Source organism: Dendroctonus ponderosae, unplaced genomic scaffold (assembly GCF_020466585.1).
Source record: "Dendroctonus ponderosae isolate FM_Combo_2020 unplaced genomic scaffold, Dpon_F_20191213v2 Dpon_F_20191213_3, whole genome shotgun sequence".
Lineage (NCBI taxonomy): Eukaryota > Metazoa > Arthropoda > Insecta > Coleoptera > Curculionidae > Dendroctonus > Dendroctonus ponderosae.
In genome coordinates, this window is record NW_026018508.1 from 12,397,382 (window position 1) to 12,425,090 (window position 27,709).

The window sequence follows — 27,709 nt, forward strand, 5'->3', positions numbered from 1 at the left end:
GTTATCTCTGGAATGATGTAAAAACGAGCGTTCTTGCTCATTTTGCTTCCGAGAAACATGCAAAACGGGACGGAAAACATGAAATTTTGCAATAAGCGTGCGCCACTCTTGCACAACGACGATCATTTTTCTAATTTCATAGATAAGAGAAGACTGTATTTTTTCTACATAACCCCCCCCCCCCTGACTTTAAAGCTGGATCCGCCCCTGGATGTGATCCACTTGCACAAAAACCCATCAACACATTCAAAAAACATCACTTTTTCAGAACTTTCACCATCAATAGCAGGGGAGTCAAACACTTTTCCTTAATAAAAACTTGGCTCAAGCGTCTTCTTTTATACCAGAACCGTGCATTATAAGTTTTCCAAGTTACAGTTGTTTTAGAAACTTCAAATGTTTCCGATTTGTTGTTGTTCCAATTATGTGTTTATGCAGGCCGAACATGCATAAACAGTCGCAAAATATAAACGTAAATTTTGAAATTTTCCCAAAAACTGTCCGATGATGCCTCAACATCGAAACTATCTCTCTTCACGGTTAGAGGAGTATCTGCCCGACAAAACGCCTTAAAATGTATTCTCTTGATTTAACGGTTTTCGCGCAAATGAATAATATACTTCGGCCTGTACAAAAAATCGGAAGATTCAAAAGCAAATTTTCATTAATTCAAAGAAAGGCCTAGCGATGGTTTAATATTCAAAATCAGTTCTCTTGCTTTGATGGCTTCCAAGTGAAAAAATGCAAAATATTGACCAACAAAACCAAACCAAATTTTATAAATTTTCCTAAAAATGCCTGATGATGACTTAATAAATCGAAACTGTGCCCACTGGTAGAACATATTCTACCCGACAAAATGTATGAAAGCTGATTCTCTATTTTTGGTGGTTGTCTAGTAAAGAAATATTAAATTCTGGCCTGCATAAACAACTAGGAAATCCAAACGCAATTGTAAAATTTTCATTAAATGTCTGATTATAATTCAAAATTGCAACTTGCTCTGCGAAAGAAAAATGGTATAAAAGTGATTATCTCGCTTTCATGGTCCTTGAGGAAATTAAAATAAATGCTATACTTCGGCCTGCCCAAAGAGTTGTAAAATCCAAAGGCAAATTTTAAATCATCATTGAAAAATGCCTGATGATGGTTTGCAATTGAAACAATTCCGACTGATAAAACAGTGTCTACCCGACAAAAATTAAGAGAAAATTAAATCCTTAACTTGTGTGGTTTCCGTGTAAATAAATACTGAACTTCGGCCTACTTAAACAATCTCAAAATCCAATCCTAATTTTGAAAATTTGCTACAAAATTCCTGATGATGACTCAAAATCGAAACTCAACCCACTGATAGAACAGTCTCTACCCGACAGATTCAAGTATTCAAAAATCATAATTTCACTCCGCTGTTCAAACTGTTTAGAGTTTTAAAACAATGTCCAATAGCATATAATTATTGTAAATAATTTGACCACTTTATTTGGGTTATTACTTTTCTTGTAGCAGTTTGCATGTCAGCTGAAGCGTTTTGCAACGAAAGCCAGAAGAACAAACAAAAACAGTATGACAAATTGAAAGAAAACACAAATCCTTCACAGAACTGTTACGTGAGCGAAATGGAGCCCCTGACTGAGCTGCCTTCTTCTGACGATCTCACCTCAAACGATGTGGAAAGTTGGCTGGAAACGAGTTCGAAATATCACAGCTGTGAACTGGTTGACACCGAGTGATGTTGTGATAATAACTAAGCAAAGTTTGTGATATAATTCGATGGGAAAGTTGGGGATTTATTGCTGGAAAATGCCCCCAAGTTAGCAAGGGTAAAGAATCGGCGCTTAACATTTGTTTTATATTACTATAATAAATAAATAAACGTTTAACAAAGCTGCCTACTAGTGAATAAAACTCCTACTACTCAACTACCCAGGATTAAACTGTAGCTGAAGCAAGTTGCTCAAATCCATACATATTCAATCAAAAAACATTTCCTCATCCCTCTCATTCCATGCGCTCAAAGCCACGTTCCTCAACTGTTCCGTCATGGAAGTGCCAGTTTCCATGACCATCCTGGTGAAACAGCCTTTTGGATTCTGCAGCAAATTGTGCGGATGGTCGAACTCCAGAATTTCCCCACGACTCATTACCAGCACCCTATTAGAGTCCATAATGGTGTTCAATCTATGGGCGATTGTAAGCACTGTGCAATGGCTGAATTTCCTCCTAATCGTCCTCTGTATTAGATTATCAGTTCTGTAACAAAAAAACCCAACTTAAGCTGCAAGTTTTCCCCGTTTGATCTTGCGCTTACAAGGCGTCCACATTTGCAGTGGCTTCATCCAGAATCATGACTTTATTGTTCCTCAACAGAGCCCTAGCTAGACACAACAGCTGTCGCTGTCCAAGACTGAAGTTTGTGCCACCCTCTGATACCTCAAAGTGCAGCGAGGCGACCACATCTTTCAGCTCAACCTTAAACAAAGCTTTTGGAATGTTTCCCTTGTTCCACCTCATGCTTAAAACCTACTTCTTCCAGCGCTGTCCACAGTTGCTGGTCGCGAAACTCCCCAAACGGGTCTAAATTGAACCTGAGCGTCCCTTTGAAGAGAACCGGCTCCTGAGGGATGATCGATATCCTCCTCCTCAAGTCCCGAAGGCCCACAACTTTCGTGTTGAGGTCGTCGATTAAAACGTTGCCTTCTATAGGGGCGAGCCGGAAAAGCGCCGATATGAGGGAGGATTTTCCGGCCCCTGTGCGCCCAACAATGCCCACCTAAGTTGGGAAAGTTTACCCTTGAAGCTGCTGCTGGACTTGATTCAATTCTCACCTTTTCCCCAGAGTGAATTAGCAGATTCAAGTGCTTCAGAACGGGCGCCTCGGTCGGGACGTATGAAAGACTCAGATTCTTAAATTCGACTTTTCCATAGCTAGGCCAAGGAAGCACCGGCAGAGTATCTGAAAATCATACACTAATAGAGCAGGTTTCAAAAGTGGTGCTTGGCAGGAATTGCCTTTGGGGGTCTCAAAAGGCCCCTCGTTCTCCAGCTTGGTGTACTGAAGCACTCTTTCCACGCTGGTTAGTTGATTAATCACTTCAGCGGTTTGTTTCATCCCATATTGGAGCATTCCAGTTAAAACCATGGCTTGCGACAGTGCTAAACCCACCATGCTTCCATTGGGCGCTTGGCCATCTGCCAGAATATATAGAAGATTGAAACATTCTGCAGAAGCAGAAGGGGCGCCTCTTGTAAAAATTGCTCAACACTTACATTGCACTGAAATGACAAATGCGAAGGAAATGCAGGCAATGAAAACCACGCAAAGGATGTCCAACCAAAGACCGAAGAATTCGCCACAAATCACTGTTAAGTACCAAGTGGAAGTGTGGATGTCCTACGGGTAAAATTAACGAAAATTGTTTGGACTTGTGCATTTTGTTGATATTCACCTGATGGTCATCGAATTCCCGAATAAGGGAGCGTTGCGCTTCACAAGCTCTAATGGTGGTGAGCCCACGAAGGGAACAGTTTATATGCGTAAAAATCGGGGATTTGGCTGAAATGTTCAGAGGAAAGCGATGGAATTGCCAGAATTGCTGGAAATAAACTAGTGCCTACCAATTCCTTCTAAATGCTTAATAGCGCGTGAGCTGGCAATGTACCAAGTCCTTACTTTCAAGAAAATTCCCCCTAGAAGAACAATGGCAATCAACATGTAGTAGTTGGAAATTGTCACCACCAGCAAACTGTTGCCCATAACCAGAAAAATCTGTTAACAAAATTGAGAATGCATTTAAATAATATATGGCCAATCAACCTGAAGTATTACCTGTATCGCTTCCAATAAAACCCTCGGTAAAATCTCATCAATCGCTCCTATATCTTTGCTAAATCGATTCAAAACTCTTCCGCTAGGATTGATGTCGAAGAACCTCATAGGAGCTTTGAGCAAGCAGTGGAACATGTTCGAGTGAATGTTTCTTGACGCTTTCATTGTCGCATTGAAGAAGAGAAAGGAACGTCCAACGGTGAGGGCGATTACTAGCAAAATGGAACATCCATAGACAATCATAGCTACATCAGTTTTGAGTAGGGAGTAAATGGTTTGACCGATTTCCAGTTCATCAAAAATCGAACTGAAAGGAATGCCCAGAATGCTCTGTTTGGTTGCAGAGTTTTCAGTGTGGTTGTAAAAGTAGGTGGAATTTTTCAACAGTGGCTCAGGGCTTGTGGAGTTTGCCTGGAAAAGTTCTTCAACAGCATATGGTTGGGGTGGCTTTTTTATGTGTCTTAGTTCTTCCTGGTTGGTCCTAGAATGGACGAAAATAGTAGAGAAAACTATTTTTTAAACTGATTTTAAACAAAAGTCAATCGGAAGATCTAAAAATGTTGGCTTACCAAAAGGCGACCCATAAGTCACAAATCAAGCAACTCGCTTGCGAGGAGAGCAGCACAAAAATCGTGAATAAAATATAACCGGCATTATCAGTGGATTTTATGTAATCCAGGAATGGATTAGCGGATTTCCCGTCTTTAAACTGGGCTGCTTCCTCGTTTTCCTCCACTGTACTTTCAATCTCGCTTTCGTTGTCTGACAGCTAAAAGTCCCGTATTTTATTATCCTGATTGCACAAAAGTGCATTAATATTATTACAGCTCTAAACGGATTTTTCAGGCTGCTAGAAGACCTTTCAAATGATCGCTTATTCTCCTTGCTCTCTTTATCTTTTTCCTCATTGGTTTCATCTGCAGAAGTGAGTAACTTGGCAAAATCGAATTCCGTGTTGGATAATTCTGCAAAAGTGCCCATGGCTTCGATTTTTCCCTAGAATTGTCAATCGACTATTAGAAAATTTTGTTTCAAGCGCTTTTTGCCAATAACTTTTAAAGTAGTTGGTACAATTTCATAATTTTTTATCAATTGCAAATTTCTCGGAAACAAAATTAGCAAAAACTCTAATTTTTACATAATTCCAGAGATAAATCAATGGCCTTTTTAGAACATGAACCATCAATAGGAAAATGTTGCCAGTTTTGTGAAAAACGTCTTCATGTCAAGAAGTTTCAGATTTGCGTGTTCTGTTTGAGTTGCAAAATCGACTCAAAACATGACGCAACTTTTTTCGAAGTTTTTCAAGCCCTATTTGAGCCGCAGAACTCGTTTTGGCATCGCTGGATGAACACTGAAAGTTCGATTCAGTCATAACAACATGAGTACGGAACTTCGAGTAGATTTGACCCAGAAGTGATTTAAAATAAGTAAACTTGGGTTTTGGAATTGCAAAAGTGAGAAGTTGGACTAAAAAAGTTAAACAAAAACTAATTTTTGGAAACTTTTAGATTTGCGTGGTTTTTTTTTTTAGTTGCAAAATCCACTTGAACATGACGCTGCTCTTTTCGAAGTTTTTCAAGAACCATTCGAGTCACAGAATTCGTTTTGGCATCGTTGGATAGAGAATTGAAAAGTCGATTCACACAACGTGAATGAGGAAATTGGGGTAGTTTTGACCCAGAAAGTGAAATTTGAATATCAGGCAATTAGGTTCAAGATTATGCCAAAATTTCATGTTGTTCTTCCCGTTTTTGCTGATTTCTCGGAAGCGAAATGAGTAAGAATTTTCAATTTTCTCACCCGTTCTCGTTACAAAATCGACATGTTCAAATGATTTTCGATCAGGAATTATTCTGGCTTCCACAGCATTACAAGGGGCAATAAAGCACCCAAATACCAACCTCATTTAGAACAATGATCAGATCAGCCTTCTTTAGATATTGCAACTGATGCGTAACCAAAATTCTTGTCTTCCCTCTTAAGTGCTTGATGATGCATTTGTCGAACAAATGCTTCCCTACATGTGTATCAACTGCTGATAGAGGATCATCTAGAAGATACACATCAGCCTGCCTATAGACGGCTCTGGCCAAATTTATTCGGGCTCTTTGTCCTCCACTCAATGAAACGCCCCGTTCCCCTACTGTTGTTCTATCACCTGGAATTGTCAGCAGTTTAATGGAAATTTGCTGCTATTGACTGATTAGTTGGATTTACCATGAGGCAACTGCAAGAAGTCGCTTTCCAAAGCACAAGCTTTGGTGACTTTCTTGTACAGAGCTGAATTATAGTCGTTTCCAAACAGGATGTTTTTCCTCACTGATGCTGCAAACAGCCACGGTTCCTGCGAAGCATACGATATTTCGCCCCCCATTTTAATGGTGCCTACAGTAGGCGCCAGCTCGCCTAGAAGCAACTGAAAGCGATAAAAATGTTCGTCCATTCGCTTAAAAATCTCATAGAAAACTCACTTGCAGAATGGAGCTTTTGCCAGCACCAACTGGGCCTACGATAGCACATAAGCATCCTTTAGGAACAACCAGGTTTATGTTCCTTAAAGTAGGAGCATTTGGAACCCAGGAGGCCGATATGCACTTCAAGCTCACTTCTGGGGCTTCGATGCGTTCGACTGAGTACTCCTGCCTCTCTTCCAGCAGCAGAAAGTCTTCCAAGCGCTTTATGCAGACGAGGGTTTCAGCTCCAATGCTGATAGCCATTGGATACATTATTGCCACCACCACTACAAGTTCCTTATGCAATTAAACAGCCTTTGATCCGTTTAAAAAGCGCAACCTTGCAAGATGTTGAAGAACTGAGCCATGGAAAATACGATATTAGCTTGCAGGCCATTTCCAAGCAAAACAAAGCACACCAAAGTGACACATAAGGTGGTTCTCTCGATGAAAACCATGCAACTCAAGTAGAAGCCCCTCAAATAGGATGCTTTAGTGACGACACTAATTTCTTTGCCTCGAAGGGTTTCAATCAGCAATTCAAAGGGTTTTTCCCATGCGTACATTTTGATCACTTGGATGCCTGATATGATCTGGTTCATCAGTTTCACCCGCTCATCGCTGCGTTCGGCGATCTTCAATCGCAGGGCTGAGGCGTTTCTTCCGAGCATCGCTGAAGTTTTGGTTTAGCTTCACTTTATACTTTTTACTTTATTTACCTTGTAAAGGAACGGTGAGGAGCAGCAGGGACAGGATGCCAGCTAAGCAAGATATCCCGACAGCGTCCCACAGGAAATACGTGACCAGTATGATTTGAAATGGCATTATCCATAAATAGTGCAGGTAGTAGCAGATCAAGTCGAATCTCTGGCAGTCATTGGATAGGAGATTGACCACTTTGCCAGCTCCCGCTTCATCCAGCACTTTAGTGCTTAATTTTAAAACCTGCAAAACAATAAATTCTGTTCGCGCTCTTGTTCATTGTGGTTTAATTATTAAACACTTTCCGGTTAATTGACATTGCAACACCCATTTGCAACCCAAATGGAGCTGCTTTTATTAATATTTTCCCCTCGTTTGTGCCTCTGCAGGAGCTGGTGACATGCTACTTACTTTCCGATTAATTAAACTTGAGACCCCAACTCTTAGCTTCATTCCCATCAGCATCACGTTGCAGTTTGAATGATGCATGATAAAGATGACGACAGTGGAAACCAAAATTAAAATACTGGCAGCCGAAAACATGGTGGTTGTGTTGGAGTCGGTGCCTTCCTGGAACTGAGCAATCAGCCAGGAAAGAACTAGAGGCTGAGGCGATCTGCACAGAGAAATTTTCTTATTACAAACTCCTTCCTGGCTGAGGGTGTTTTCACCGCAATAAAACCATCATTACAAATAGAAGAATGCCATATTTCATAAACTCCCTCAAAAACACTCGATTGAGGGCCTTGAGCAGGCTGGGTGGGCGGTTGTTTTCTTTGGCTTTTGCCACTTCAGACAGCCAGCTTTGCTCCAGATTATCGCCGATGTATTTCGACTTGCAAGGATCAAGAGGCTTGAACAAATCTTCTAATCTGAGCAGTCGCTTCGTTCCAGTGTAGAACAGTGGGGCGGCCCACCTGAATTTTTTTTTATGAAAATGACAATGTTTCAAAACCTGGAACCACTTACATGAAAAAAAGCTTCGAAAAGCAATTGGCCTTCTTCTTAGGATTTTCATGCTTCAACTTGAAAGGAGTATCCATCAAGTAAACTAAACTAGTAGGCGCTCACCTCACTTATTCTTGGAATAATTACGGAACTATTTGTGCTACTTTTCGAATTTTAAAATTTTATGCATAAGTGGACGATTCACCACATTATGTAGTACCATCGGCTATTGTCCAAGCAATCTGAAGCCGAGATAATGCACTAATTTGAAAAGAAAGAATAATATTGTTATCAGAGTCCACCGACTCAAATGCAGCCAAAGGCCTACTTGTCTATCTACAAAGAAATGAGGTTGCGATTAATAAAGAGAATTGTGATCGAACCGTTCCCAGAAATTCCAAAGTGTAATTTTCAAAAATTGCGTGTGAATCTGCAACAATGTCTACTGGATCACATAATTCAAGAAGAGTTTTTAACCGGTCGTTTCTCTGAACTTTCTTGTTGCTTCTTCTGGGCTTAATTGACAATCGTCCCGCACATGTTTATATCAGGAAATGTTAAATATTCCATTTACAGTGTTATTGACAAACAGTCTTTTATTGTCCGCTAACCTTTGCACTCTAAAATCGAATAATTTTATTGTTAATGTTTATTTATATTTCCTCATAATTTGTAAGTTATCTATGCCAGCTTTTTATGCAGCTAATGAGATGCAATGCAGACTCAAAATTTTACACTTTATGTAAATACATCAGTGTGTTGTTTCAAGTCAGTTTTAAATAATTTAAAAAAGAGTTATAGCAAATTCTTGATCACTCCCGGTAAAGAACAGGGCATATGATGATTAGGCCGATTCTTCTGGAATGTGCAGGATAGTAAGTTGTACGAGGACCGGTCAATTCAACACAGTTATAAATGCGTCAGGAGGTCAATGCCTTATTTTCAGCCGGATTTTGCAGGAAAATTAACAATATTTGAAACTGTTTTTTGAAGGAAAATGCAAGTTCAAAAATATATCTTGTGAATAGAAAAGTAGCTTTGGTTTATACCCGTTAAGGTAAATTTCATCCGCTCTTTTCGTGCCAATTTTGCCCTTAAATATCCGAAAGATCCATTTTCGAGTTCTAAATAGATTCGAATAAATATTCAAATTTTCTCTAGACGGATTGTAAACGAAATTGCCCAAAATACGCAAAAATCCGACTGGATCGCATTCTGAAAAACTGAACCAACCAACGAGATTTTAAAGCATCACTTCAGATTTTTCTTTTTATTTTTGCGTGAGAACCGTAAATATTCGTATAGGAGTTAATTTATGTATCGAAACAGACCGATTTTGCCCCCAAAAATGTAAAAATCGGTTGATTCGTTTTATTTCTCAAGTTCATCTAAGCCTGCTTTTCTAAAAATTTGGTTTTGTTTAACTTTTTTAGTCCAACTTCTCACTTTTGAAATTCCAAAACCCAAGTTTACTTATCTTAAATCACCGGGATTTCAATGAACTTTCTGTAAATAAGTGACAAAACAACAAAATGACTTTGGTAAAATAAAAGAACCACATTTATCAGTATGACGAGTTTTATTATCAAATCAGTGACATGCATAAAACGTATTTATTTACACTAAATATACAGCAAGATGTGGTAATTCAAAAATAAATAAATTTGAATTTTCCTTATAATCTAACGACAATTTCGTATGTAAATTAGATGTTTAAACCTAAGTGAATGAGGAACATAAATATTATTAACTAAGTACGATAATATGATAAAAATAAAGACAACTAGTTCTAGTACCTAATTGAAAACAACAGTAAACAGAGTTCAATTTATACGAAAGCACTTAGTCCCTTGTATAACTTTTAAAATAAATTAAATAAAATTGCACTTTTAAAGTAGCCCGTATTAAGTAAACGAGAAAATGCGTATAAAAGTACAAACCTTTTACAATATGTTTTCACCCTGTGTTTGATTCTTATCCTAGACAAGTATAGAAATATATATTTTTAAAAATACTGTTATTTTTACTTTTAGCACCGTTCTTAATGCACGATATTCGTTTTCTCCCAATCTCTGGAACACCCGACTAATATTAAGTAAGCAATCACAGAAAATGTTCCTATTAAGTTGATTAAAATCCATAAAATTTTAAATAACATTCAATATTCGTTTGACCTTTTGTACGAAAAATATGTTCATCTATACGGTATATAGACGAACAATCTATTAAAACTCGTATAAGTGCAGTCTCAAGTGGTTCATTATAAAAGAACTATTATCTATCATAAGACAGGGAGGAGGGTTGCAGTGATAAAATCCAACGTCCATATCGCTCGAGGAAATGTAAAATTCCCCGAATAATGGGCTTTAAGACACATCAACAGTTATTTAAAAATACCTAACACACAGCACTTCATTCAGGTAAACTCATGTGCCTCAAAAAACTCTCCTTGGCAATTTTCCGGAGCTGCTCAGAAAGACCGCGGCCTGCCTCATCCACCATGTGGCAGAAGACGCTGTTGGGGTTCTGAAGCAGATTGTGTGGATGATCGAATTCGACCATTGTTCCGGAATCCATAACAAGAACTTTATCAGAGTCCATGATGGTGTTCAAACGATGGGCAACAGTAAGCACTGTGCATGTGGCGAACTTCTTCCTGATGGTTTTTTGAATGAGGGCATCGGTCCTGTGGAAATTTCCCATTTAATATAACACGGTTGAATCATCGGGCGTTTGATACTTACTGAGGATCAACATTTGCAGTTGCTTCATCCAGCATCAGGATTTTGTTGTTTCTTACAATGGCTCTGGCTAGACAGATTAGTTGTCTTTGGCCGACGCTGTAGTTCGCTCCTCGGTCCATCACTCTACTTTCAAGTCGGTTGATGATATTGGCAGGATCCTTAAGTTCCACTTCTTCGATAGCCTTGTATAGGAGATCATCAGTGTACTCTTCGAATGGATCCAAGTTGTAGCGAAGAGTGCCGGAAAAGAGGACGGGGTCTTGAGGGATGATGGAGATTTTGGATCGGAGTTGTTCCAGGACAATTTCCTTGGTGTCGATATCATCAATTTGAATGCTTCCCTCCACGTGCGCCAGTCGGAACAGAGCCGAGATTAACGAGGACTTTCCTGCTCCAGTTCTTCCCACAATACCAACCTGATCAATGAGAAAAATACCGGCTCAAATGCTAGTCGCTAACCCAGAATATTCCCACTAACCTTCTCGTTGGGATCGATCTTCAAATTTAGTTGTTTCAAAATCAAAGCACCATCTTCATCGTAACGCATCCCCATATCTCTGAACTTGATTTCACCTCTGGAAGGCCAACTTTTCGGTGGCTCTTTCGGCTTCACCGGTTGCTTTTCAGCAGGAAGTTGCTTATATTCCAGCACCCTTTCAACGGACATCAGTTGATTGGCAACTTCAGCCGATTGCCGCAGTCCCCATTGTACCATCATGGACAGGGAGACGGCTTGAGTGATTGCAAGGCCGACATCTCCACCAGTTATGCCAATTTCTGGAAAAGAAACGCAGAATTTGCATTGTGTGTGGGTACGTTTTGAGCAAACGTTTTTTCATTCCCTATTTTTTCTGGACTAAAACAGAAAAGTGAAACAAGGGAAATTTGCGACAAAACACAAATTTCAGGTCAGAACAAAGACAAGTCACAGCACAAAAGCAGATTAGCCACTGAGCTCTGAGCACACGAAAATAAGCGATTTTAATGGAATTGTTGAGTGCTTTAAACCGAAAAAACGGTGAATTTCGAACATTTTTTGTGTCCCCTGATTACACATTTTATGTTTTATTTTTGGCAGTTTTTTGAAACCTTATGGGATACTGCCAGCTAGTAAAACTACAACTAAACAAGTAAAGTTTGAGATAAAACACAAAGTTAGACACAGTGATCACAGCAAAAACAGATCAACTATTCGAGTATAAAAAAACAGGCGACATAAAAGTGGAAATGAACAAAAAAAAACGTGATTTATTAATGTGTCGCCTTCTTCTTCGCTGCTCGATTTCGCCTTGAATTTTTAGCAACGGTATAGCGTGAAAGCAAATGTAAATTGTTGCAACATGCCTACCTTCAGAAAACAACAGGAAACTAAAAGTGATGAGCGTAATAAAGACGAAACATAACATATCCATGCACAGGCCAAAAGCTGAACTGGCAGCTATGAACATGAACCAAGCACTGGTATGTCCATCCTGGTATTTGTCGAATTCGTCCCGAAGAATACCCTGGGCTTCAAACGCTCGAATGGTTGTCAGCCCGTTGATAGTGGCATTCAGATGAGTAAAAACTGGACTTCTCACTAGAAGAAATGAACACTTTAATGCCTACTCAGATAGTTTTGCAAAAAGTACTCACTGACTCCCTCCAGCCGCTTAATGTTCTTGGAAGACTTCAGGTAGACGTGTCGAATAACCATGGAAATTCCGCCGATGATTGCCACCACTGCTAAGAAGATCGGATTGACGATGGTTATCAAAATAATTGAACCCAATGACATGAGAATCATCTGCAAGTACAAGCAAAGTAGCAGTCAGAGAAATTTCGGGCAATGTTGCAGGTTTTCTTACTTGAGAAGCATCCATGATGGCCTTGGGCAGCAGCTCATCCACTGATCCAATATCCTTGGAAAACCTGTTCAGGATTCTGCCGCCTGGATTGGTATCAAAGAATCTCATCGAAGCATTGATGACGCTGTAGAAAATGCTGTCGTGCAATTTTTGCGAGCTCATCATAGCCAGTTTGTAGAAGAGCATTGATCGGGAGAACACCAGAACAAACAAGCTGATGATCAAGCTGCCGTAGATGTAGAGAAACAGGTCTTTTTCCCATGTGATGGCGTTGAATCCAAATGGAGACGCTTTGACTGCTTCTACATAATCGGTGGAATTCAACGCGCTGGTGGAATTTTCCACTGGAAATTCGGTGGTGGTTTTGTATTCTTCAATTTTCACCCAGAAGCTGACGAAGTAATCCACAGCCATGGCAGCGCCTGTACGAAACCAGTCAATAAGCACGCGTTCCGCGCAATGGAGATTCGCTGGACTCACCTTCAGCTAACAGGAACAGCAGGAACACAAAGATGATGAAGAAGAAGTTTCCTCCAGCAGAAAAATACTTCCAGAACAGGTTTCCTTTCACTTTGCCTTTAGATGACTCCTCCTGCATGTCCTTCATTTTTATCTCTCTTTCGTCCTCCTGAATCAAACCCCATGCGTGAAATAGTCCTTTGATTAATTGAGGTGTTGTATTGTCTTACCTCAGAGTCCTCATCCTGTTCGGCTAAAATGGCTTCAGGAATGCTCAGCTCACTCATTGCACTGGCCAGTGATTTTATACTCCTAACCGACATCTTCCGGTCTTTCTTAGCAAAATCGGTGATTTTCTGTTTTTCTTCATCAGTAGCTTCTGGTTCCGATGTTAACAGTTGAGCGTACAGATTGTCACTGTTCGAAAGGTCTTTGAAGTTTCCTTCATTTTCAATTCGCCCCTAAATACCAGATATAGTGGCACTACAGTACGTCTCACATTAAATAAAAACTTACATTGTTGAGAATCAAAATATGGTCGGCGTCCTTTAAGTGATGAACTTGATGTGTGACCAACACCCGTGTTTTATTGTACAAATAGCCGTTGATGCAGAGATCGTACAAGTGCTTCGAGACGTGAATATCCACAGCTGAGAGCGGATCATCCAGCAGATAGATATCGGCCTCCCTGTAAATTGCTCTGGCCAAGTTAATGCGCGCCTTCTGGCCTCCGGATAGTGAAGCACCTGAAAGATCATTGAGTTGCTGGTTGACTTAGTCTAGTGTAAATTGAGGCTCTTTTACCTCTGTCTCCTACTATGGTGAGATCCCCATTTGAGAATTGTTCAAAGTCCTTCTCCAAAGCGCAAGCTTTGACTACGTCGTTATATTTCTTCTTGTCGTATTCGGAACCGAAGGTAATGTTTTGGCGAACAGTTGCGGCAAACACCCAGGCTTCTTGAGAGGCATAGGAGAGGGTTCCATTGACGGCGATTTTGCCGCTAACCATCTCCAATTCGCCTAGAAAAAAAAGATTCTTTAGCTTCATTCTATAACAGATAGAACCATCCTGGTTGCTCACCTAGAATGGTCTGGAGCAGGGAGCTCTTTCCGCTTCCAACCGGTCCAATCACACCAACCAACTGGCCTCTGTTTACTGTTAAATTAATGTCTTCAAGAGCATTATCCGACAGTCTGGCGTTCCACTTCACGTACAAGTTTTGCAAGTCAATCAAATGCTTCTTTGCGTCGTATTCGGTGTTGTTGCGGGTGCTGGTTAGGGAAACGAACTCTTCATTCAACATTAAACCTTCTAGACGTTTGATAGCGACGAGCAATTCAGCCATTTCGGAGATACCACGAACGAACATTTGGGACATCGTCTGGGAGACAATGTTCAGGTACGACATGATTACGAATACCTAAAAGGCCAAAAGGGGTTAATGAAGGAATGGAAATTAGGGAAAGTTTCGTACCTTGGAGGCAGTGATGGGCTGGTCCATTAGAGCCACGGTCAGAAGAGTTCCAAACAGCGCCAGCCTGGTGGTGAACAGATTGAAAGCCATGTAGGCTCCTCTGACATAGGAGGACTTGGTGATGATTTTCACTTCAGCTTTTCTGGCCATTCGCACCAGTTTAGCAAAAGGAATTTCCCAGGCGTACATTTTGATGACTTGGATTCCAGACAGAATCTCGTCCATAAGTCGCACTCTTTCATCAGTCTTTTGCGCGGTTGCTTTCCGGTATATTGCAGACAGTTTGCCAGTATATCCTATATATAAAAAATAAATATTCATTGGCATTCTCCAGCTCATTTAGACCCTGCAAGAAGAGAGAACTTGCCTTGAATGGGAACCACGATGAACACAGTGCCAATCCCGAAGATTCCTGCCCATCCAGAGTCCACCCACATTAAGTAAGTGATGATCATGGTGACTACAGGAGCAACCCACATATGGTGCACGAAAATGATAACCATATCGAATCGACTGACATCGTTTGAGAGCAGATTAACGATTTTTCCAGATGCTGTTTCTCCTAGCGCGGTCTTACTCAGCCGCAAAGACTGCAACCCAATTACAACTTAGTCTAAATTTAACATGACATTTCCAAGCCGGTACCTTTCGATAGACCAAAGCGCAGCAGGCTGCCCTAATTTTCATTCCATAATGAAACGCCCCCATAATGTACTGATTGGAGAGGAGGGCATTGAGGAAAGTGCATACGGATATAGCGCCCGCATAGAGGAAGGCGTCTTGTTTAGTCAACCCTGTATCGGCTCTAAAAACATCCACTTTGTATTTTTTGTACAAGTTGGGGGGTAATAAATGTTTCACCTAAAGTAAGCCAGCAGTTGGCCAAGCATCATGGGCTGAATCAAGCTGAACACTTGCATCAACACCAAAGTGATCCCAAGAATTGTAAGTTCAGGCCAGAAAGTCTGCAATAGGCCTACTAAGAGGCTGGCTTTTTTCTGCTTCTTGTTTGCTTTTTCATATAATCGATGCCAAACTCTGAAAACACAATGGATTTCTCAAAACGTTAAAATAAAGTTCGGATAAACACTTGATTATTGCGTCTCTATAAATAATGATATTGAGCAATTATGTGAGATTCCGCCTGCTTTATCAATGATACATTTCACATGAATAGACATTTTTTCAATATCGAAGTTGAACTTTGTGCACGGATTACACCACGATTCCACTATCTGCAAATAATCGTTAAGATTAGGAACCAGAAATTTTCAAAGTGGCACACGTTTTGCGATCACGTTTCATCGGCCATTTCAATTGTCCTTCTGAAGCTAATTTTCGGAGCCAAACGTGAGATAAGAGAAAAATCTAATTGTATGAAAAGCTGGAATGTATAAAGCTTGCGATTGAAAGCGACAGATAATTGGGGAATTAATTTTTCGCCCATTCCGGTTAATTGCAGAGCGGTCTCAAAATAATGATCTTATAGGTATATTTTTTTCTCTTCAACCAATTTTCGAAGCCTAAGGCTCATGTTGAAGCTAAAACGCCGTCCACTGCACTCAATATACCGGACTGAAATGAACGAAATATTTGAAAGTAAACTTCACCAAGTTGAAAATCCTCCAGAATCAGACTTCGGGGGCAATTCTGAATTGGGTATTTTTGGTGCAACCTTGTATACCGAATTTTCGTCTTAAATTTAAACTCTATAAAGAAATTCAATTCTATGAAGTTTAAGCTTGAACATGAGCGGAAGATCGTTAAAATCCAACCAAGAGAAGAAAAGTTATCGCTACACGACCCGAAAGTTGGTTTTTTGAGACCACCCTGTAAATAGCAACGATGACCGAAAATTTAAAAAACGGTTTCGAGTAGGTGTTTGGTTCATCTAAACTTTTGGTGTCARGAAAAAAAAAGCATGCCGAACTGCRAAATTTTTCATTTTTTCATTTGCGGCCCTGTAGAAAATTTTTCTGAGGTGCTTAATTGTTACCAAAACCTGGGGGATGAGCAAAAAACAAATGGGGCTAGATAAAGCTTCAACTTTTCATTCTTGAACCCTTTGAATATCTGAAGAATTAAACACATTTTTTTATTTTGGTCGCTTTTCTCATATTCTTTCCCCAATTTCACATTTTTAATGCCGCATTTTCACTATTTCCTATTTCCAATTAATTTGCATTTGACGTGATGATCAATGGCGATGAACTTGATTTAGAAATTTTCAGGTGAAACAAGGAAAATCACTAATTAGGTGCTTAGATAGAGACGGAATACCGTTCAAGTTTGCCGAGATTGCAAAAACTGCAGATCTTTCCTTTCCGTCCAATGCACGCAATCAGCGATCTTCCTTGTTTCTCTTATAGTGGCTTCGTCAGCAAAGGCTTCGTTTGAAAAACACCGTAAATATCAAGTAGATTGAAAGGACGACATTTTCAACATACTTTTTAATCTTAATCAAACAAAATTTTATACAAGCGATACAAAAACATAAATTGCTACTTCAAAGAGGTAAAAATTTAATAATTTGTAAAAGCAAAAACCAAGACATTTTTTTATAGCTGAACTTAAAATGTATAAAAACAATGATGAATAAGATACATTTTCAGATAGGAGTATAATGTTCACGTAGAAAACAAATTTACATCAATCTATCATATCATCAATACTATAGCTTTTGTTAGAAACTTTTGAGCAAAATTATATTTTCTGCCAGAGAACTTTTCTGAAATTTCTGTCGTGCCAAGCAAGCGATTTCCGCCTGTCGCTGGTCTCGTTAAACCGTTCGTCTATGCAGCTGATAATTAAAGATAAGAGAACTAATTATGGTTGAGGTAGATTAGAGGAATGCGTAAAATGTCCTTTTTCAGTTAGGCCTTCCTCTACATCAAACCGGAAACTTACGTACTTCTGATAAATTAAGCGAATAGCGGTTAAAAACTATTTAACGGGTTTTGTAGATTTTTTTTTCATTGTTCGTACCTTTCTAATCGATCACCTAAAAGCATGCTTCTATCGCTTTTGATTGGGTTGTAGAGATCATCCACATCTAGAACTTTGGAGTAGCCTCTTTTGAATATTCCAAAAGTATATCTGAAAGAAATAATTCAAATACATTAATAAGAAATTTGAAAGAATGATTTTTCATTCTCATCATTAAAATGTCAACGATTTCCCACCAAGATGTCGGGTAAAATACAAGTTCAGAAGATGACTCTTATCAGTGTTTTTGTCATTTCCTTAGGGCGTTAAATTATCTGTTTAACAGCGATGGAATTTTTCGCTTTTTAGGGCCGTTTTACATTTAACTACGGCTTTATTAAAGAATGTCGATGAAAATAGTTGTCGAGAACTTGAAATCTTGATGGTTGGGAACATCATTCGTTTAAACGAACCATCATAAAACCTCTACCTGTCTGCGATAAAGCGCATTATGTATAGCCAATTAAATTGGTTAGTGTTCTTTGTTCAAATTATTGCTTGGAATGCTACCTGATTGACGATTATTTGATTAACGATGAACCGTATGCAGAATTCATAACAATGGTTTATTCCTGGTATAAATTAACTAATAAATGTAGCTGAAATGGCTTCTAGCAAATAATTTACGGGAAAATGAATAAGGTGCACAGTAGAGTTTTCAAGGAAATTTGTGTTTGTATTAGCTTGTAACTTTCTTTGAATAGATTGGAGGAAACAACTTTTCTTGGTATTCTGATTCGAATAACATTTTGCGATTTTTGCGTTAAAAATTGTGGAAAATTATAAGCTAATTCCACACATTCCCTAGTGTTTATTTGAAAATAGAAAGAAAAAAAAAATAGTTAATGGTATTAGAAAGAACAAAAACTTAATTTCTCCCTTTTCTCTTAGAAAAACACAGAAAGGAAGTTATGAGCTAAGACGATACGTTCCCTTGTTTTAATAACATGTTAATAAATTCGATCGTAGGCCCTGATTGTTTGAATCGGGCACTTTCCTGCCTAGAAAAATGCATTAATACCGAAAATAATCCCCTTTGTAATAAATTAAGGTATTTCTGGCCAGGCCCCTGAATACCACTCTTGAAATTTATCTTTCCAACTTCCTACTACATTAAATAAAAGATACCTTAAATACGACCAGTTTATTTTCGGAAGGCGCAGACAAAGCTCGTTTTCCTGGAGTCTTTCTTAAGGAACATTAATTGCTGTTTGAATAAAGATAAAAATATGGCGAGCAGTTACATCTGGTCGAATTGCGTTTTGTTATTTTTGTTGATTAAAGATCGAAATATGAAAAAGTTTCGATGTTATGCTATTAAATTGAGAAACGCTCGCTTGGTAATTGAAACCGAGCAAGTTCCTCCACAGTCGTTTATCAATCAATCCAATTTAAATTTAAACAGCTGCAAAACGAATAATATGCTTAGTTCTATTGAAGTGGCATAAATCAATAAGCAAGTGCCACCCATGGGGGCAATAAATATTTTCGTATAAATAGCCGGAAATCCAGCCAATTGCAATCATCGACTGCTGGTCACAAATGGTCGCTGTCAACGTTAAATATTTCTTCTGCTCCATAAAACATGTGTTTTAAAGTGCTAAAGATCGAATTTCCCTGTTGACTTTCAAAATATCCAGCGCTCTCAAGTGCCATTTAACTTGCTGATCAAAGAAACCAGATGACCTAAACATACGGTTTATGATTTGGGAAAAATGTGCTTTGAAATCGAGAATGGATGTTAGAACATTAGTTGAAGAGTGTAAATAAATAACGGTTAATTTTATTATTATTTAGCTTTTTTGCTTTTGCAAACATGCGAATATAAATAATAAGCGAACATGAATTAAAATGACAAACACAACAGTAAATTACAATAAACCAGATTGTAAGATGAATGGGATAATTTTACGAAATTTCTGCATGGCTGAAAAAACTCCAAGGTTTACGACATAAATTTTGTTTAATCATCGCGCGAGTCCATGAATTTCAAGTTTTACTTAGAAGCCTATAATTACAATAATCACTACTTTGGCATCATTTTGAAACTGAAAAATTCATCTTTGTCGCTTGCGAAATATGCGAGCCAGATGCTAAGAATTATTTATGTTCATGAGATATTCGATTGGAAAATCGTTCGTTTTAATGCCCAGTTGCTGCATTTTAATGCTCAAAAATGAAAATTGAAAACAACGAATAATTTGCAAAGATAACTTAACTGCAGTCAAGAAAGGTAAATTCCAATTTACCCCTTTTCGTGCGTCTACTTTCAACAAACGATTCGTTAAGGAGAATTACCCATTAGGCAACATTGATACACTTGTGTAGGTGTACTCGATTGATTCGTAACTCTTCCGATACACTGAAACCCGATCTCTAATCCCCATCTTATAATACCCTTTGTGTCGTCGGTAATACCAGCTTTTTTATGCCAGTCTAAGGCCTACGCTTCAAAATGACTAGATTTAATTTTTTTACCGCCTCTGTAAGTCAGGATGACTTATTTTCGTGCATCAATTGATTCCGAATAAATTACGGCAGATCGATGGCCTGAAACAGTCGATTTCTTCATGGGTGTCAAAAAGGATGGAAAGTAGGTAGGCAGCAGTACAAGTGCAGGCGTTTTCTTAAATTGAATAATTTTGATTAGAAAATGTCTGTGAAGCTTCCCACAAGGGTTTTCAGGATGAATCAGTGTTTTTGCGAAATTTTTTAGCTGTTGAACCAGCAAAATTCAGTTATTAACCTGACCTGAAAATTCCCTCTAAGTGTGCCCGTAAAGCTCCAAAGTGCAAGTTTTTCGCATGCAAAATTGGCACATATTCAAACTCTAATCTTCAATTCCTCACACGGACTCCTTAATAAGTTCGGTACTCGATCATGATGCGACAAATCGAAAATAGATTGGCCAGAGCGTATCAGCTTTTAGGGTTTCGTGCAATTGATATTTTACAGAACCGTGTTGATCTTAGATCGTTAATGTCGGGCCCCAGGCGTACGTGATGGGGTGTTAAACACATGAGGAACTCGCATCGAGCACAAAGTCAATAATTTTTGGACTGTTTATTAACACACGCTACTGGAATTTTCTTAATTGCTTTGGCTCGAAACTGATCCTTTTGCAGGCTTTCAAGCCATCAAGAATCAAATTTCGACAAATACTGCACGCAAAATTTTAACTAAGCTGCGTTTATTATCGCATCTGTGACTTAAATTGCCTCTAACAGAGTCAGTGGAATATTCGCTAAAAGTTTGCTTGTTTGGCAAACAGTGGATGTGCTGAAATAGCGACGTTTTCAATTCCACACTTACTACCGCACATTCCACACGATTTGTTTACGCACCAACGGCCAGATAAGTTCGACGCTTTTAGCCAAACCTAAACCATCACTCATGAAGAAGCAGATAGTGAAAAGAGCATTTGTGTGCTTTGCATAGTTTTCGGTCAAAACTGAAAATGGCTTCAGCCCTTTTATTAAGGAAATGGTCAATAAAGCGCAGTGCATTTGAAAAGCACAAAGTTTGTACTTACGTGAAAAACAGTAGTCCCAGAGGCGTGGATTTATCCCTGGGATTGGGATTAACCGCTTCTTTGGTGATATCCATTCTTTGATGTGTTTGGCCGCTTTAAGCACCTCGACTCAGCATTCACACACGTAAACGAATTCGGAGATTTGCCAAATGCCCCAACAGTTAGTTATTTAAGGAAAAAACCCGCACAGTAAGTTTACGGTCGACACGTTATTTATCAGCTTCTTTGGAATCCAGAATCGAAACGGAAACAATCCGACAACTATACACTTTCTTTCTCGACAGGTATTTTTTCAGCTGGAAATGTGTTTGTTTAATCCCGGCTCGTGTATAATTTAACTTCGAAGTCTGCAGAAGATTTACGTCTCTTTTTCCCTGAATGAATAAATCGGGTGCGAACGGTGTTAAAGTTTTAATGGTCGCAACCACGCGCGATAATTTCCAACTTCCACTTTGTGTTTGTGTGCCTTTTCACGACCTCGTTCTGGGAACAAACTCGCTGAGGTTGAATGTGAATAATCAGTCTTGTAGTTGTCCGGATCGAACAGGACCTGGAAATGAAAGTGTGTTTGAGAATAGGTCGATGATGGGTTGGAGAATTGTCTAAACCGGGATTAACGCAAAATTTGGCAAGAAATTGAAGATAATATCAATAAGTCAACAGCAGGATTTTCGATATGCGAGCATATAGATTTTGTTATCTGGAGTGTGGCCTTGTGAAGTTTGCCAGTTGATTGATTCATCCAAAATAAAATATTTCGGACGTAAAACTAGTGTTGGGACAAGGAGGACTGGGAACCTTCTGAATAAAACCGTGAAGCGATTTTCGAAAATTGCGAAAAATTACACGTTGCTCATTCCCATAAGAATCACATTTTTTCCGAACTTGCATGCATATTTTTTTGGGAAATTTTTGGAGCTCAAAATGCAGGCCGTAAATTGTGTGTATTAAAGAAAACGATGTGAAATTAATCATAAAAGAGAAACTCATCTCTGAAAAATATCAGTAGAATGAAGAACTGGAAGGAGTGTTTGGAGCAACATGAGAAGAAAACATTAATCCGCAAATATTCAAGTTAATAATTATCGATTACTTTTTGATAAATAATTCGTTCTTATTGCGAAATAGGAGCACTATTTATCAATCTGTAATAAAAGACGTGAGGAAATTCTGTCTGTTTTTTCTGTTTTTAAAAACAAACGTTTTTGAGGCGAAATACCCAACAAGCAGTTTGCAAAAAAAATTAAGTAAATGGATCAAGTTTGAAGTCAAAATCTGTCAATTTGTCGGAGTAGATTTTCCAATCCTCAATGAATTCCGATCTTTTTGCTGAGTTCTTAATTTTCACTTTTCTGGAAAAGAAACGTCTCATTTTATTATGAAAAAGCTTCACCACATTTTGTGTGAAAAACTTTTCGTAGATCTTCAATAAAGAGAGTGCTTCTTTGTGAGTGAAATTTCCATTAAGTACTTGATTTCTGTTATTGATATTGTGAATAACTGATTATGTAAAGGAGAGTAAACAGTCATTTTATTGTAGATAATAAAATTGAACTTTCTTGACTTGATTTTATTTTCTGCTGAAGCTTCCCCAAATTGAAGTTTTTCTGAAATAGTCTCCATTATTATGGCAGACTTTCTTTTTTCGCCAAAAATACTTAGTTGCTAGTATACAACTACAAAAGCTTACTTAGCTACAAATTGCTTTAATTAAATGTGAATTGAAATTTCTGGAAAAATGCATTAAATTATTAGAAAGAATCGCTTTTTTTATACGAAAAATGATTTGTAGATTTTTCATCAAATAAGTTAAGCATTCAGAGTATAAAATGGGCATTTTTTAGAGTTGCAGTCCGCCAATTCTGTGCATCAAAAAATTATACTTTTTAAATAAAACGATGTGAAATTAAACATAAAGAACAGAAACACTTTTAAAATTCGTAAAATTGTGAATTTTTGTGGAATTTCATTTCAATTCTTATAGATTGAAATTTATTCGATTCAATTAAGAATTTATGAATGCACTTTGAATTTGAAAATTTTCAAACACAGCTTCTTCTCACGTTTCTGTGCAAAAAAAATCGTGAAAATCGTGAATCAATAGAATTTCCGCCACTTAATTAAGTGAAATTAAGAAAAGAGTCCCTTTCTTTTTCCGTTTCCAAAAACCTTGATTTGATTAACTTTCGAATTTGAAATTTTCCATCCGCATGGAATCGATTGAGATTTTATCGTAATGTCGAAATTGCGCTGATTACTCTGTAACGGAAAATATGGAATATCTGTTCCATATGCATTTAATACTCCAAAAAGCATGTAACCTCATCCATAACATATTAACAATTTTATCTGGTAGAAGCATTTTGGTCTGATAATAGGCAAGCACTTAGGCAAATGTAATGTACATGTTGATAACATTTCATCTAATCTGTCGGTTATTTGTCTTGGCAATGACGCTCAATTAAAACGATACAGCCTTGAAGCAATTATACTAATTAATTAAAATGTTGTGTTGCTTAAATAGACAAGATATTGCAGATCATTGTGCGCGATGAGCGCAATTTTATTTAATGTGAAACATTTTCAATTTTAGTTGTCATTCGGTAGTTGCAAATCATTCCAAAACGCGTGCCAAGTCTTATATAACCGACACCCGTTATACAGTAGTTTTATTTTATTCATCAATAGCATCTGGGATTTTGATGATTTATTTTGGTTAGTTGAAGCTTTGTGCTTGTTGCGTCCATTGATTTACCTTTGCATTGATTTCGATACTGAATTACCGCTTGAATCCTTAAGATCCTTAATATCGCACATGATTGGGAAACATCAAATGTATCGCAATCGCAAGCAAATTTTGAAGATAAACTCTACTGACTTAAAAATATGTTGCATTATTGCGATTGCATATCATTTAGCAAGTAAACAGAAGCTGTATTATACTGATGAAATAATTGCTTGAACTTGCATTCAAAGTCCGCTATAACCGTTCCATTTCGTGATAAGTTTCACGGTCAACCTGGATGTTAATAAAATTTTCGAGTCCAGAGATTTTTTCGTATATTTATAGACGATTCCGATCATTTTACATTTTGCAAGTGCAGAAGACGGCGAAATTGTTTATTTTCTGCCGATTTATTTTACGAAGGGAATCAGAGAATGAACAGATGCAAGCATGCAAAGATTTTGGCATAGGTATTTCCACATTTTATTAACTTATTATTATTATTTATTGAGGCTCCTTTTCTCTTTAGATCATTTTTGTGCTTGTTGTTGTTTTTTAATTCAACTGAACTAATTCAAAGAAACCAATTGAAATGTAGAAAAAAGCAAAAAAATGGGTAATATTGAAAATATGGAAGCAGACAATGCTTTTATAGAAAAAAATAAAAAATCAATGCTTAACCATTCATTTGGTTAGAATTAGCAAGTAATTAATCGGAAACAGTTAAGAAAACCTAAAAAGCGCTTAATTTGATTGTTATGCTGAAGTAAAGAAATAGTTGTTTTAGGCAACCACACAAGAGCAACTTCTGAACAAAATAAGGCGACGTTGACAACTTTTGTTAAATTAACATTATAAAATAAAATAGAAGTCAAAAACTCTGAAATTCAGCACATAAACTTTCACGATTCACTGCTTGATGATTAAATAAATAAATCTATGAATGAAGCTATAAAACAAAAGTCGTTAGATCGTGGCCGCTTCTAGCGGTAAATAGGATTGGTATCAATTTACTACTATTTTAGTTGCATTTTATGGTACTTTATCAGACTTATTGAGCATTTTCCGGGTTATCCTTACCGGATTTACTAACAGCACTCGTTGAATGCGTAGTTGTAAGTAGCAAATTTGCGAGCAGGCGACGAGCAAAATCCTGTTATTGAAGGTGAAGTGTCGTAAAAATTTGCAATTTGTTGGAGGAACTAATGAAAAAATTCCCACTGCCTACAGTTTCAAGTGATTTACAGTTAGTGTATATTATGTAGAAAAAGATAGTGCAAAAACTAACAATCTGCCGAGTCATTTATCTACATGATTTCGATCAATCCATCTATTCTGTGTAATAGCTGGAAGATAATATTTGTTATCGCCTTAACCCAGATCTAAGTATACTTGTGACTTAATATATTGCAACATTTTCTTTTGTAACGGCGAGTAATAGGATTAAAAGAAAATTAAATAATGTAGATCAACCGGCGGCCGGTTGCTACCAATTAAGTAATTCGTGTTTTAATTAGAATTATTTTTAACTAATTTTGCAGAAAGAGCGAAACATGTGCGCATTCCTTAGCGAGCTTTTTGAGAATATCAATTTTCGAGGAATGCGCACATGTTTGAATTTGCAAACAAATTTTTCAGAAAGAGCGAAAAACGTGCGCATTTCATGCGAATTGATAATCTTGAACACCGAAGATTTTTGGCACTTCTTTGTGAGAAATAGCACATTTTTTTATCCAATTAAGGGAATTACGAAGTAAAACACAAATCTTTCTTGCAAAGAAAGCGCCAAGTTTTGGTAGTAATTTTCCAGCAGTAATAAGTAAAGCGAGCGGCAGGTGTAAAAACCCATGAAAAATCCCAACCAGTTCAAGATTATTTATACTAATTACCTTATGTTTGAATGACCCACAAACTGAGGAAACTCACAATGTGTTACCTTGAAATATTATCTAATAATATTTTGCAACTTCTACAGAGTTATAAAAATTCAGCCATAAAAGACGCACCTTCAGAAGAGTGAAAAAGTGACTGTCACTACGGTAAAAAAATGTTTTTGGAAAAATCTGAAATTTAATGATCACGAGCCGTATTTTAAAAACGTGGACATCGCGCCGATCGTCCTGCCTACTAAAGAACGTGTTGCCGGCAACTGAACGAAAAACTGCAAACCTATCATCTTTTGGAAACATGGTTCTAAAACAAGCTGCGTTGTCAGCTTTAAAAAATTTCCATGGAACTGGATGAAAATTCGGAAAATTCGTAAGAGCAAGGCTGATGTTGTGCCAACGGTTGAGATGTGTGCGAAAGCTGACAAAGGCCGCAGGCCAGAAAAAAGTGACTTTTTGAAATTCTGTGGAAAGTTTTCCTGATCCAGCTTGGACAATGTTTTTTCAGCTTCAACAATCGGTTATTTCCTTGAGGGCAAATGTTGCGTTAAAGTTTTGTTAAGCTAAGAATATCCATAAATATTTAAACTGAGAAATTCAAAAATAAGCTTGGAATCTACTGTTGAGAGCTTAATGGAAATACAATCAATTAATTATGAACACCCTGTTAATCTTGTTGTAAAAACATAATATAAATATAAGTATTTCAATCTGAGGAATCGCGGATAAAAATGTGGAGCTTCTTACACTTTTCAAGCTTAATGTGCATGCAAAACATACACCACATTTATTAAGTCCAGAGACTTTTTTTAAATAAATCCACTACGGTTTAGCCAATTAAATCTTCAGATGTTTCACTAAAAATATATGACTCGAATAAATCACCTCGAGAGCGAACTTTACAACCCAATTTATTTGGTTTAAACTCAATGTGATGTATTTTTCTTCGATTGAAGTGCAACTGTTTATTTTTTCCGCATTTCCACGTTTTGCCTAGATAATATTCAGTTACAGAAATATTTTGGCAACACTGGGGGTACCCGAGCACATGCGGTACCATTCAATAGTACCGTGGATGAAGAGGTTCAGAGTCTAGAAAATCCCCAACAGATTTTTACTTGCCAATTTTAATTTTTGTTGTGTAACGATGACGACTTGAAACGGTACATAACCGTTCAAACCTGTTTTTTGAACAATTAAATTTTGCAAAACTGGTACCTACTTGTAGTAGAACCGAGTATTTGAATGAATGGCAGCGTGACATCATTTATTTAAAAGTTTCCTGCTAATATTTCCTTGATGAAAATTGCATGGAAACAGTCAAGAGCCGCCAATTTATCGAGCCAATCCTCCGGCCGCACTTAATAAATTAATTACAAATATGTAATACCCAATTAGACGAGTCGCGGTAATTTTCTCTCACAAGCATTTTATCAAGCAAAACTGGTGAATTTTTCGGGCTGAAGAAATGTTCCCTAGAGCCTGTTTTGATAATTTTATCATTATTTTCTGCACGATTATTGATGGCAACTTACAAACTTTTAAGTGTGCACACACTTTGTCACTTAAATTATTCGAATATTTTCGTATCACACTCTTATCTCTTCACTTCTCACTGCCACCCACCACTTTAATGAACAGTGATACATTTGCTGCTAAATTGTATATTTAGTGCTTTTAATAAGTTCCATTATCATTTTTATCTCGCCACTGATATTTGCGAGAGGAGTTTTAGTAGGAGCTTAAAAGTTTTTAATTTAACGTTAAGCAAAGGAAGCTGGAAATGTGAAATTATCTCTGGCAAATTTCTTTACGCAAACCGGCCACTTTTCGTCATTTGATTAAGAATAGAAGAACAAGCTTATAGATAAAAAAACTTGGGCTCCGTTGGTTTGTAATTAATAAAAAAATTGAAACCGATTTTATTACAAGAGAGTATTGACTAGAAGAACACAAAAACTACTGAAAAATGTATTTAAAAAGTGAACTAAGGAAGCTGAAGGACTAAGAAGAATTTAGAGATTTCTAGGATATAAGCTTTTGGTCACATTTTGTGTCTAAAGTCTAAAACCATTTGATAGAAAACTGCTGCACACCAATCGAATAGAAATCGAAAACTGT

General features: G+C 37.7%; 2 protein-coding genes across 2 annotated transcripts in view; one reads left to right on the forward strand and one right to left on the reverse strand.

Annotated features, from left to right (window-relative positions):
- The window catches only part of LOC109537396 (popeye domain-containing protein 3), a 5,731-nt gene extending 3,843 nt beyond the window's left edge, over positions 1 to 1,888 (forward strand). Inside the window, exon 7 of the mRNA XM_019904101.2 lies at positions 1,507 to 1,888. Within this exon, the coding sequence (XP_019759660.1) occupies positions 1,507 to 1,733 (227 nt within the window). The 3' untranslated portion in view covers positions 1,734 to 1,888. The remainder of the gene's footprint in view (positions 1 to 1,506) is intronic.
- Positions 1,845 to 27,256, reverse strand: LOC109537272. Its single transcript, XM_048664724.1, has 37 exons — positions 27,124 to 27,256; positions 20,978 to 21,527; positions 17,446 to 17,556; positions 15,322 to 15,498; positions 15,106 to 15,265; positions 14,828 to 15,050; positions 14,461 to 14,756; positions 14,067 to 14,406; positions 13,790 to 14,005; positions 13,502 to 13,731; positions 13,216 to 13,446; positions 13,007 to 13,154; positions 12,527 to 12,948; positions 12,315 to 12,465; positions 12,028 to 12,258; positions 11,158 to 11,456; positions 10,680 to 11,095; positions 10,352 to 10,621; positions 7,957 to 8,055; positions 7,659 to 7,904; positions 7,399 to 7,603; positions 7,005 to 7,230; positions 6,626 to 6,958; positions 6,304 to 6,572; positions 6,050 to 6,248; positions 5,734 to 5,990; positions 4,655 to 4,825; positions 4,399 to 4,598; positions 3,830 to 4,310; positions 3,619 to 3,769; positions 3,450 to 3,556; positions 3,271 to 3,394; positions 3,013 to 3,192; positions 2,829 to 2,956; positions 2,528 to 2,773; positions 2,312 to 2,472; positions 1,845 to 2,253 (listed from the first exon to the last, which is right to left on the reverse strand). The coding sequence occupies exons 2-37, from the start codon at positions 21,049 to 21,051 to the stop codon at positions 1,974 to 1,976; spliced, it is 8,058 nt and encodes a 2,685-aa protein (XP_048520681.1). The 5' UTR covers positions 21,052 to 21,527; positions 27,124 to 27,256; the 3' UTR covers positions 1,845 to 1,973.
- Between the last annotated feature and the right edge of the window lie 453 nt (positions 27,257 to 27,709).

What these genes read in the sequence shown, in the direction of transcription:
- LOC109537272 (XM_048664724.1), bottom strand. Translation starts at nt 21,051, where the DNA reads ATGGATATCACCAAAGAAGCGGTTAATCCCAATCCCAGGGATAAATCC. An exon ending in AACAGGATGAGGACTCTGAG is followed by an intron (nt 13,155 to 13,215) that starts GTAAGACAATAC and finishes GGTTTGATTCAG; the next exon opens with GAGGACGAAAGAGAGATAAA. An exon ending in GACTTATGGGTCGCCTTTTG is followed by an intron (nt 4,311 to 4,398) that starts GTAAGCCAACAT and finishes CGTCCATTCTAG; the next exon opens with GACCAACCAGGAAGAACTAA.